Source organism: Aplysia californica, unplaced genomic scaffold, assembly GCF_000002075.1.
Source record: "Aplysia californica isolate F4 #8 unplaced genomic scaffold, AplCal3.0 scaffold00613, whole genome shotgun sequence".
Classification (NCBI taxonomy): Eukaryota; Metazoa; Mollusca; class Gastropoda; order Aplysiida; family Aplysiidae; genus Aplysia; species Aplysia californica.
Window position 1 is genome coordinate 430,166 of NW_004797883.1, and position 11,752 is coordinate 441,917.

At 39.7% G+C, this 11,752-nt stretch overlaps 1 protein-coding gene across 2 annotated transcripts; it reads right to left on the reverse strand.

Moving 5' to 3' along the window:
• Positions 1-424: 424 nt before the first annotated feature.
• Positions 425-11,677, reverse strand: LOC100533524 (sirtuin-5). Of its 2 annotated transcripts, NM_001204493.1 has the most exon segments (9): positions 551-636; positions 639-672; positions 2,938-3,053; positions 3,689-3,866; positions 5,034-5,121; positions 5,930-6,056; positions 7,459-7,557; positions 8,405-8,557; positions 11,009-11,524. In NM_001204493.1, coding segments are annotated over 9 exon segments (1,071 nt in total). In that variant the 5' UTR covers positions 11,264-11,524; the 3' UTR covers positions 551-615.
• Positions 11,678-11,752: the final 75 nt, after the last annotated feature.

The following is an 11,752-nucleotide window of genomic DNA, read 5'->3' on the forward strand; positions in this document are numbered from 1 at the left end:
TCAGTAAGCCTAACAGTAAATATAGGTCGGACATGTGCGCATTGTTGTAAGATTCAGATTAATTACAGGATCTAGATTTTGGCCTCTTAGTCTTCATAAATTATAATTTACAATTTCGCCAATGACACTAATGAAGTTGATGACTTTGCGATTAATTTGTTCTAAATTCTAAATACCGGTAACAATTTATGTTCTGCTTGCCATCGACACCGCGCGCCTGTTTCGAGCTGATTCGCCAGTCGCTCTAGCCTGGGCTTGGCCTAGGCCTACTGAAGCGTTCTTCGTTACACTGCGGTCTACTCGACCCTCTACTCGGCATGACCTCATTCCCAGTACGAGGCCTTTCAGTTTTAGTGGGGGCGGTCTTGGTTCTGACCCATGCAGAGGAAGAGCGGGTTGCCAAATATTTAACAACAAAAACATGTAAGAAAGACAGTAGTATTATTAATAACATGTCACAAATTAGACGCAAATTAAAATTTTCTGTTTCATACTTAGTGAAGAAACAACATTAGCTGGGAAGAACAGTCCTTTCACTCTTCTTTTTTTTCTTGTTCTTTTCCTTCACAGCGTCTCCATCCCACAGCTGGCACTGACTTTCACTTCTTTTCACTCTCATGGGCAGCCAGGGCCCCTGGCAATAGTTGTCCTGCAGGACCCTGAAACATGAACCTGGGGGCGAGACAATTAATGTTACTTTGTTAACATTTTTGTATTCAACCAAGTTTAACCTGTCTCTGAGTATTAAATATAAAAGCGAGATAATTAATGTTACTTCGTTTACATTTTTGTATTCAACGAAGTTTAAACTGTCTCTGAGTATTAAATATAAAAAAGACTTTGTCATTTCTAAGGTGGAACTTTAACTGCCCCAACAGGACACTTTGTTTAGAGGAAATACACAGTGGAGTCTGCTTAAACCAAACAAGATTAACTGTAAATCTAAAAACAGCAGAAAGACTAAAGACAAGAAGGTCCCCAATTCTCTTTCATCTATTTGAGCAATCGTTCTAAACTAAAAACCGGGCGAAACTGAAAAACATCTGGCTGTACTGCAGATTTGGTTTAAGCAAACTTCAAAGTATTCAAAGAATGTCAGTGGGTGGTTGCTGTGGCTCTGGTATGTTTTCTCCTTCTTTTCTATAATAAAAAATAACAATAGATAGCATTTGTATAGCACAAATCCCCTCTCAACAGAAAGCTATATGCGCTTCACAATCTATACTATTATCCCAGCAGACCTGAGAGCACTCTTAAATAACATCAACTTCCAGGGAAGCATACAATGCAAGTGGCCATTTATACACGCTAAAACATCTATAGTCCTTATCTCTCCCATTTTTGTTTCTCACTTTCTTGTAACACCTCTAATTTTCTACACTTAAGTGACCTTATTGTGTTGCAAGTGCTGTAAAACTCGTACTAAAACTAATAAAACTAAGATGGCAAAACATGAACATGTCCAGTTCTAAACTCAACTAGGCCGCAGCAGCTATCTCGAGAGAGCTAAAGACTTTGATGCTTACACAAGAGGTGAAGTGTCTCTACTCAAGCCAGTGTTGGAGTGTGCCACAGACAGGTTCTTCTCCTTTTCTTTCCCTTTGATGTGTCTGTCGCTTTATCTTACTCTTTTGCCACCCTAAATGATGGACCATAACTGAGTCAGTCTACTTCTTTTGACCCAGAACTGTTTCTTCTCATAACATCATCTCTGAAACTGACTGGTCATCGCCCTTTACTTACTTTCAAATCAAGGGGAATCAAGAGCTAGGCAACCAAAATAACAGAAAATATAAAGTAAATGACAGCTACGGCATGCTCATTAAACTGCCATTCTGCTTGTTCCATGGGGAGCTTAGGAAGTAAATTGGAAATGAACATGGAAACAAAAGATGTTCACATTATGAAGTGGAATGACCATTCTTTAAGAAAAGATAAAATACTATAAAACTAGCTCTTTGACATAAACTCTGTCTAGTCTTTAATTTTAAAAAACAACTACAGCAGAGCTTCTTAAAAAGAAATCTCTTGCTCCGAATATCAATGTCTCATTATTTTGGTTAAAAGAGGTAAAAATACCAAAGGGACAGTAAAAAAAGCAAGCTGCTAGTAGGTGACATAAACAAGACTGGTCATAACAATGTTTCTAACTGTGAAACTAGACAAGCGCTCAGTAAAGCTTGAAGAAAGTAAACTGGGAGAAGTAAAGCATCATCCTGAGAACATAAAATGCTAAAGAATGCACAGACAAATCTTAGTTCATGTGCTAGCCCACACAGGCTGGAAAACTCTCACCATTAACAAGTCTTTATGTTATTTGTTGTCTCTATCATTTGAAAGTGATCACAGTCTCATGCTTCAAGTGTTAACCCTATCTGTACACCCTGGGGTCATTTTGCACCCCCTGGGTTGTATTCTTCACATTTAAGAATACTTCTAGTACGAAGATCTCTTTGAAACTTTCAGCAATTCTCAAAAAATCATTTTGACAGACTGCTATGCAAAACGTACGGATTAGATTAAAGAGTAAATTTCCTCTTCGGAAAGTGGAGGCACAGAGTTTCCCACGTCGTATGGATACGATAGTAAAACACGACGTACAGATAAAGTTAAAACATGAAAATCCAACATTTATAAAAGTTTTAATTGCCTTGCCCTAATAACTTTCACACTTGCTTCTTCCTGTCTATATCCTACAATGCAGCCTCTCTATAACATCATCGGGACCAGAAAAAAATTAATTTTATAGAGAGGAAACCAAAACATTGCTAATGATATATATATATATATATATATAAGGAAAAAATAGTGACCTGGGCACCACGTCACTATACAAAAGATGTCCCTATATTGAAGGTCATTATAGATAGGCTGCACTGTACTTGTAACATCGAATGTTCTGAAGTATCTATGTCCACTCCAAAGCTTTACACTTACCCAAAGGAATCAGTAGCTGGGGTCTCTTCAATGTTAAACTCTGCCACCGGAACACCACGACTTGCCACCTGGGGCGCAAACATGGCAGCTGGGTACACCACGGATGAGGTGCCCACCTGCACAAAGAGAAAAACAAAACATGCAGTTTCAGGCGCTCGTCAATTTTTGGGTATATGGAGTTCTTGGTATCATCTTAAATCATGTTCATTTGCCTTCTTTTCAGAGAAAAAAATATCCATCTATGTTGAAAAGAAGTCAAAATATTTGCAATTGAAGGAAGTCAGGGTCACCTAGTTTCAGTAGCAAAATTAGCAAGAAAATGGCCACAAAAGTTTGGCAACTTATAACAAAACAAAAGCAGAACAAGAAAAAAAATGGGCACTTGGAAAATATTTTAAGAATGCAACTAAACCTAGGCTTATGGTTTCATAGTGAGATTTTACTTCAATTTCAACAAAAAGAAGAAATCATAGTATCAGGCAAAATGCTTCATTAAACCTCAGCAGGTGCAATGCTGATCAGCTGTGTTGACAGGCCTTGTTCGAATTTCCATTGAAATTATATTTGAAGTTTAGCTGTTTGAGGAATCATTAACGCTCGTTATCAACTCAGCGACAGGAGATGGATAATAATAAAGAGATTTCGTCTTTTATACAACTTCTGGTGAAAGAAAGGATATGAACCCATAACACAGTTCAATTAATCATAGTAGCAAAAGTGCTCATGATGTTTTACGTCAATTCATACTTACTACAAGGCAGAGATCACATTTTTCCAGTTCTTCAGAAGTCTGGCGAAGGACTTCCTGGTCGAGAGACTCTCCAAACCAAACCACATGAGGCCTCAAAAGGCCACCACAGGATCCCTTCTGACATCGAGGCAATTTCTCTACAGGAATCCTTGCATCCTCTGCTTTAGGGTCGGGCTCTCTGATTTTAAGAAAAAAAAAGGATTTGTTATAAAGATGGATAGGTCTACATAAAATCTTTTTGAGTGCTGCAATGATGATACCACATCTTCAAGTTCCCTTATGTAAACTTTTACATCATTACTGACAACTATCCTTGACTCTAGAGGCAACTGATGGTGATGATGAATGATCCTTGGCTCTAGAAAAATTCATAAATCTCATTCTATCACTAGCACACTTGTAATATGCTATACATAGGCAGTACCAGTATTTCACCTTAAAATACCTTGCAAAAACTTTCACAGAAGTACAAACATTTAACAATAAAATCACAGTTTAAAAAATGACACTTTTATTATGTTCTAAACCTTTGAAAACCATTATGAGCACGAGCCATAATACTACTTCACTTAAAGAGTTAAAGTCTATTAAAAGTAAAAGAAATAAATCAAGAAGAAAAATTGTCAAGCCCAATGTTTTAGTTTTAGCCCAAAAATAGAATTAGTGGCAAGTTTTTTTTTCCCTGAACATAAGAGTTCACTTACAAAACATTTTAAAAGGTGGGAGGGGCTTGGGTTGAAGGGTGGGGGGGGGGGGTGCTCAAGAGGAATGAGATGATATGGCTTTAACACACATTGAATATTTAGTTATACAACCAGCCAATTGACCACAATGTACTTTAACTCTGAGACATAAACTTAACCATCTAAAAGTCTAATTTTCTACAACATACATCCAGCACCTTTCAGGGATTCACAAACTCTTACTTATTCACAATGGTCAGAGTCTGTTCAGTTTTGCGCACAGAGTACACTTTTACAGTTCCATCCAAGCAGCAAAAATCAACACACTTACTACAGTTTAAGGGAAAATGGGGCTGGAAGAAGTGTGGGTAGGTGTGTGTGTGTGTGTGTGTGAGAGAGAGAGAGAGAGAGAGAGAGAGAGAGAGAGAGAGAGAGAGAGAGAGAGAGAGAGAGAGAGAGAGAGAGAGACAGAGAGAGAGAGAGAGAGAGGGGGGGGGAGGGAGAGAGAAAGAGAGAGAAAGAGAATGTGTGCATGGGATGGGGCGCTATGGATCAGGCCTGAATGCAAAGGGGGCAGATCTGAAAAGTTTTGGAATCACTGCTCTATGCTATACTAGAGAGATTTTCCATCCAGATTGTTGCCACTTCAATGACATATTTACCCTTTGCCAGCCAAGGCAGCACATATAGGGCTGTCTCGGTTTACTCGCACATCTCCACACTTTGTACATCGTGTCTTGAACAAGTTTCCTGATAATTGGAGACATAAAGACGTCAGTAAGGTACTGGTACATTTGAGCATCATGTAGAATACAAAACATTGGAAGGAGGGGGAAAAAAAAGGTCCGTTCAATTAAGTGAACATGCTCTTTTGATACCACACAAGGACAGGGAATAAACACCAGACAGGATAATCTAAAACAGCAGTCTTTGTGTGATATGCATCCACAAAAAAGATCAGCAAAGTCTGCAAAGGGAGGCAGCCAAAATCATATTGAATACCAGCTTCTTGTAAGTAATCTTGGCTGCCCAGCAACATCATTTTGTTGACATATATATCTCTACCTACACTGCACCAATTCCAGAAAAACTGGTGCTCATATGACCTTATGTAGTTGCGAACGTCATAAAATCTCTACTAAACTAAAAAACAAAACCCAGAAAAGAAATCATAGTTCACTAGTAGCAAAAGAATTCAAGATAAATAGACTGTTTTCTTACAATACATGAATTTTTAGGAATGCATGAGAGAATGGGTTGAATTACCCCAGGTGTGTAGCTGTAAGAGAACCATTCACAACTAGCTGCACTTGTAACTGAGAAAAGGCTTTTTTCAAAGGTGCAAGGCAATTATTATGTTGTCTCCTCCTATTACCATTATACCTCATTTGACCCTATCATATCTTTCTTTTTTTTAAATGATAACAATAATTGAAAACTATTATTCAAACCAGAGAGGCATATCAACTAGGTCCTGAGTTCCATGTACCATCAATCTAAACTGAATTGAAAGAGATGAGAAAATGTCCCAAATGGAGTTTACAGATGAGGAACTTGCCATGCAATTCCTGAATATTCTCTGAGCCTGCCCTCCGATGCAGTTCATCTATGTTCTGGGTGATCACCACGACGCGACGACCCAGAGGTTTCAAGCGTTTCTCACACTCAGCAATAGCCTCATGGGCCTGGGAGGAAAAAGTTAATAGTTAAATTAATCTTATAAATATTTTTAAAACATTTTTTTAAATTTTAATTTCAAATCTAAAGCTGGTCAATTTGTATGAGTTTGCAGACATAACATTAACATCAGTTATAAATTATTAAATTCTCTCTCTCTCTCAATCTCTCGATCCCTCCCTCCCTCCCCCCTTCTCTCCCTCTCCCTCTCTCTATCTCTATCTCTCACTCTCTCTCTCTCGCTCCCTTCCCCTTCTCTCTCTCCCTCTCTCTCTATCTCTTGCTCTCTCCCACCCCCCTTCTCTCTCTCTCTCTCTCTCTCTCTCTCTCTCTCTCTCTCTCTCTCTCTCTCTCGCTCTCTCACCACACACATATGCGTGCTCATGCACACATACACACATATTACTTCACAGACAAACACAAACATTCACACTGACACAAAAATTGATTATATTTTGTTAAAAAGTATATAAATTTTAAGACCCAAGTCATATATATATAAGTATGGTCACAAGGAGAGATATTGAATTCCATTCAGTGGTGATGTTGAGTAAAACAGATCTTACTAACAGTTTTTAAAGTTTTTTGCGAATGCAAATAATAATAATTTTTTTTTAACTTTTCATTTAGATCTTGTTAAGAAAGAATTTCAATTACATTTTTTTTTAAAGAAATGCTATTAACTATTTACACTATGTTTTTAGAATAAAAACTCTTCCAAGAATATTATTAAATGGCTTTCAACTATGCTTTTTAAGAGACAGTGAACCCACCTGTAAGACCGACTAATTCTAGCTCCTACATGGACTAGCAGTTTTTGTTCAAAATGACATGTCACTAGACATGAATAAGGCACAGCAGGAAGAAGAGAACATGATGACTATCGCAGCACCCACTGCAGTGGGACCTTACCAGAGTCCCCTTTTTTTTTGTCTATATAAACTCAATTAACTCTGTGCTTGGGTTTAATTAAGGGGCAAGGAAAGGCCCGAACTTGGACATAGGGAAGGGGGTTGGGGGGCTCTAGGTGGGCTCCAAACAGGCAGGCAGCGGTGTGACGTTGTGATTGGCCAGTCCAGTGATGAGTGAGGTGGGCAGGCGACAGAGAGAGATGGTGCGGAGAGACGTGTTACGTGAGCCACTCTAAAAGAGATGAGCCAATAGTGCCATAGCCCTCGGCCTGGCCAAAAAGACAGTAAAAGAAAAGAAGAAAGTGTAGTGTATGATTTTTCGGTAATTAGCCTTTGCCTACCTATCGCGAGAACTTGCCTACAGCGGGATTTTTCTTCTGAAACTAAAAGTCTTGCTATAGCCATGTTCTATTGTACACACGTGTCAACAATTACATAGGTGATAAAATATTAATGTGTAAAAATGAGAGGATGGTACTTTGAAAGACACTTTACTCACTGGGTTGGGGCTCTTGGACGACATGACCTCCCTGCGGTAGTGATAAAACTCCCAGATAAGAGAAGGGTTATCAGCAAAAGCTTCTGGAGTGGCCAAATCCTGAGAAAATCATCAAAATGTTTGAGAGCAATTATCTTTTATACATCAATGACTCATTATAAAATGACTGGACAATGATATCAAATGTAAATGAATTAGAAAGTACACATTTTATTCAACTAGTGGTGCATGTATTTGTTGCACTCAGCAGGAATCAGCTTTTCTACATTCAGAGGTATAATCATGCACCACCAGTTTTTGTTCACTGGAACCCACTCATTTCGAATACATCAGAGCCTTGAAAGGCAAGAGTAATTAAAGATGAACAATTCTGATCTGTATTCACAGAAGAGCAATTCCATGAGCATTTATAACAAAATATGAACCATTTTGACAACACATGATTAAAGATGAGAATAATTTTGACAATGTCAAAAGCTTGAACAATAAAGAAAAATATAATAAACTAAGAAGGATTAGCAGTATCAGTTAGTACGTTTCTCTCAAGTAGTACCAATGGAATCCTTTATCATTTCTTTAAAAAAACACAGCTCGAGGCAATACCTCTATTACAAATTGATCACTGGTACAGCCTACTTCTCAACTTTCATACGATGAACATTAATTGTTCACTGGCAATTGAGACTCATGGCCAGGATGGTTTCACGGGTGGACAAAAAGTTCAAACATCTGCAGGACTGTCAAGCCAAAAGGCAGAATAGAGAAAAATAGTAAATCAGAAAAGTGTGAAAGCATAAATCAATTACAGAACTTAAGGCTAATATACTGCTCAAGTCAAGAGAGGTTTGATCGTAAAAATACAAGATTGAAAAGAAATTATAAAAAGATAAACACAATTAAGGGGAACCTCAAATGCCTTCATCAGTAATAAGAGAATCAAAGATACCTGGGCCCGCCACTTTCTCCAAAGTCCCCCTGCTCCTCTGAAGGTAGGCACTCCACTCTCAGCACTAACACCAGCTCCTGTCAACACCACAATATGCTTAGCCCGGCCAAAACATTCTCTGAATTTAGCCATGTCGGAGCTGGGTCTGGAATTCTGTTGTGGGATTCAACGAGAAGCAATGTAGGCTACATATAAAAATCAAACATGAATTTAAGAAGTTTTCAGTGTCGGATGGACAGGCAGAGTTACCAATGAGGAAGTGTTAAGGAGAACAAGACAGAACCCAGCCAAAGACGAGGTGGGAAGAAGGCCGTAGCGATGGATTTGGACATACTCTCAGGAAGTCAGGCAGCAGCATACAAGGACAGTGTTGGATTGGAATCAGCAGAGTAAAAGATCAAGGGGAAGACCACGTAGAACCTGGAGAAGAGTCACAGAAACTGATGGACAGAAAAGTGGGAATAATTTCAAGAGGCTAGTCTAGGAAAGGGAAAGGTGGAAAGCGTTTGTTCATGGCCTAAACCCTGATCCAGGGTGAGAAAGGAAATGGTTATGATGATGACGATGATGCTGATGATGATGATGATGATTGATACAAAAAAAAAACACACACACACACACACCAACCTCCCCCCCCAAAAAAACAACAACAACAAAAGACAAAACAAACAGAACTGGAAACAAACCAGAACTGGAAACAAACCAGAACTGGCCACTGAGACTATAGCGTTGTAGGAAAGCAAGATAGATTTTTATATAATAATATAATAATAATAATAATAATAAATAATAATAATAATAATAATAAAAGCATTTTTGTATAGCGCGCAAATCCCCACTCAACAGCAAACTCTATGCCTTCACAATCTATAGCCTACTATTACTATTACCCCAGCAGACTTGAGCGCATTCTGAAACAACCTCAACTTCCTGGGAAGCATACAGTGCAAGTGGTCATATTTATAGGTGCTAAAACACCAGTTAACATACTGACAAGATCTTTCGCTGTCTATGGCCGGGTACCCATTTCCACCTGGGTGAAATGAGGAAAATTCGTGTAAAGTGCCTTTCCCAAGGACACAACGTCGGGCCCGCAGCTCTAAGCCCCGACCCCGCAACCTCACAATTACGAGTGCGGTAGCCTAACCACTAGGCCACCGATGCCACAAATGATGCAAATCTTATCATATACACATGAGTGGGAAGTGCAAGGCTTTAACTTTAACACGCGTTACAGTACAGTACCAACGGCTCATAAAAGCCCTCAAGTACACTTACCACAGTACACCAGTTTAGAACGCTGAAGCCATGGTAGATCAGATATGTTTTTTATGTAAAAAAAACTTGACTGCCCAAGAAACATTATGTTTTAAAAATGGGAGTGTATACAGACCCGGTAACCGGGAACAAAGTCACACAGTATACAGACCCGGTAGGGGAACTCTTTTGTGATTTCGGAAAGTTTCAGCGCCCTCTTGGCTCAGGGTCACAGAATTCTGTGCTCAGGGTAGACCTAGATTCTAGGTTCTTCTAGATCTATGGCCTAGGTCTAGATGTAGACAGACAGACATAAATCATTGATCTATAGTTTCGAGGCTAGCCTAGATCTAGATATCTAGATCTAAATAAAGATTGCGGATGTCTTTTCGATGAACGATCGTTTTTCCTCTGTTTTGGAGTTGGAGGAATCACAATTTGAAGAAAAGAACAATGTCATAATTTCTCTCGAGCAGTCATCCTCTCTCTCTCTCTCTCTCTCTCTCTTTCTCTCTCTCTCTCTGTGTATCGCTCGCATTCTCTTTTTCTTTGTTTGTCTCTGTCTTTCTCTCCTCCCACCTATTTCCCACTCTATCTTTCTCTCGTTCCCTCCTGCCAACTGGGGCATGTCATATTTTGCTTGCACTTCCCCCTGCTGTCTCTCTCTCTCTCTCTCTCTCTCTCACACACACACATACACACACACACACTGGTCACTACCGGGTCTGGGCGCTGAAACTTTCCGAAATCAAAAAAGAGTTCCCTTACCGGGTCTGTATACTTAGTGACTTTGTTCCCGGTTACCGGGCCTGTATACACTTCGTTTAAAAATTCATACAAGCTCATCAACTATTTTCAGCTCTCATACAGTGACTGCTTTTGGGATTTTTATTTCAGTGCAGTGTATCCGTACATCATTGTTTATGTTTAGTGTTCCTGGTCGCGTCAGCGACTTAAGTCGCCAGCGGTAATGAGCACAATAAGCTACACAGCCTGGCAACTAAAGTTGCCAACTTTAACGGTACTGTAAGAGTTAAAACGATGATAGGGTGATTAGGTCTACATTTTCTTTTGGACGCTGCTGTATATTGTGTGAAATTTTTATTACAAAACACAACCCTGACACAGCAAGACAAAACTCAAACTCAAGTCTAGGCAATACAAAAGTAAAGGAAAGGACTTCCGTAACGAGCGACCAACCCAACAAACACAATAAAGTAGAAGAGCCCTAACCCTAACCCAAGCCCTACCCCTACTAATTTTAGGTCCTACCCCTGGCCCTCTATTCTACTCTGTCTCGTAATGGTCACTCATTATGGAAGTCCTCCCAAAAGGAAATACCAATACCTGACTGGCCATGATGAAAGTTGTGGCAGCAAATTTGTGACCTGCTGCTGCAAAGACGGACCTTAACTGTCGGGCTTCGGGTTGCAGTGAAGAGATTAAAGCAGCAAACCCTCGATGGGAGGAGACTTGAACTTGTGAGGGTTGAACTATATCTACCAGGCCAAAAACACAACTTGATCTAAAACTAAATGTAGATCTACGTGAACGTGCGCAGTGAAACACAGCGTCCTTGGCAACCAGGACCAATTTGGTCATTGTAAATCTTGTCTTATGAATTTAGAGATCCTTGTAAGCCTTGTTGAGAAGGTGAAGAGGTCAGACCTGTACTGTATTTCAGATTCAGAACGAGTCACGTTGTATTGATCCATTTCATAGAATTGAATAAAAGCGCACCCGGATACGTTTGCTGAGATTTAGAAGCCACAATTGACACAAATGGAACGCACGGATCGAATTGGGTCCCTTCAGTTTTCAACTATTTTGCCCGGCCAACGTGCTTTATTTACAGTGTATAGAATCTCTTCACTTCTATCTTTGCCTTTGCCCCTCCGTTCTCTTCCCTGTTTACATTCTCTATTTTTTCCGGGGTGAATCAGTAACATAGTTTGGGTTGCTGGTCCCCATTTAGTTTAGAGACACCGCAACACTATGGTTGATGCCGGTGCATGAACTCAGGTTTGTTGACGTGCTCTCTATCGACTATCGAGATGACAACCACACGCACGCACGCACGCACCCCCCCCC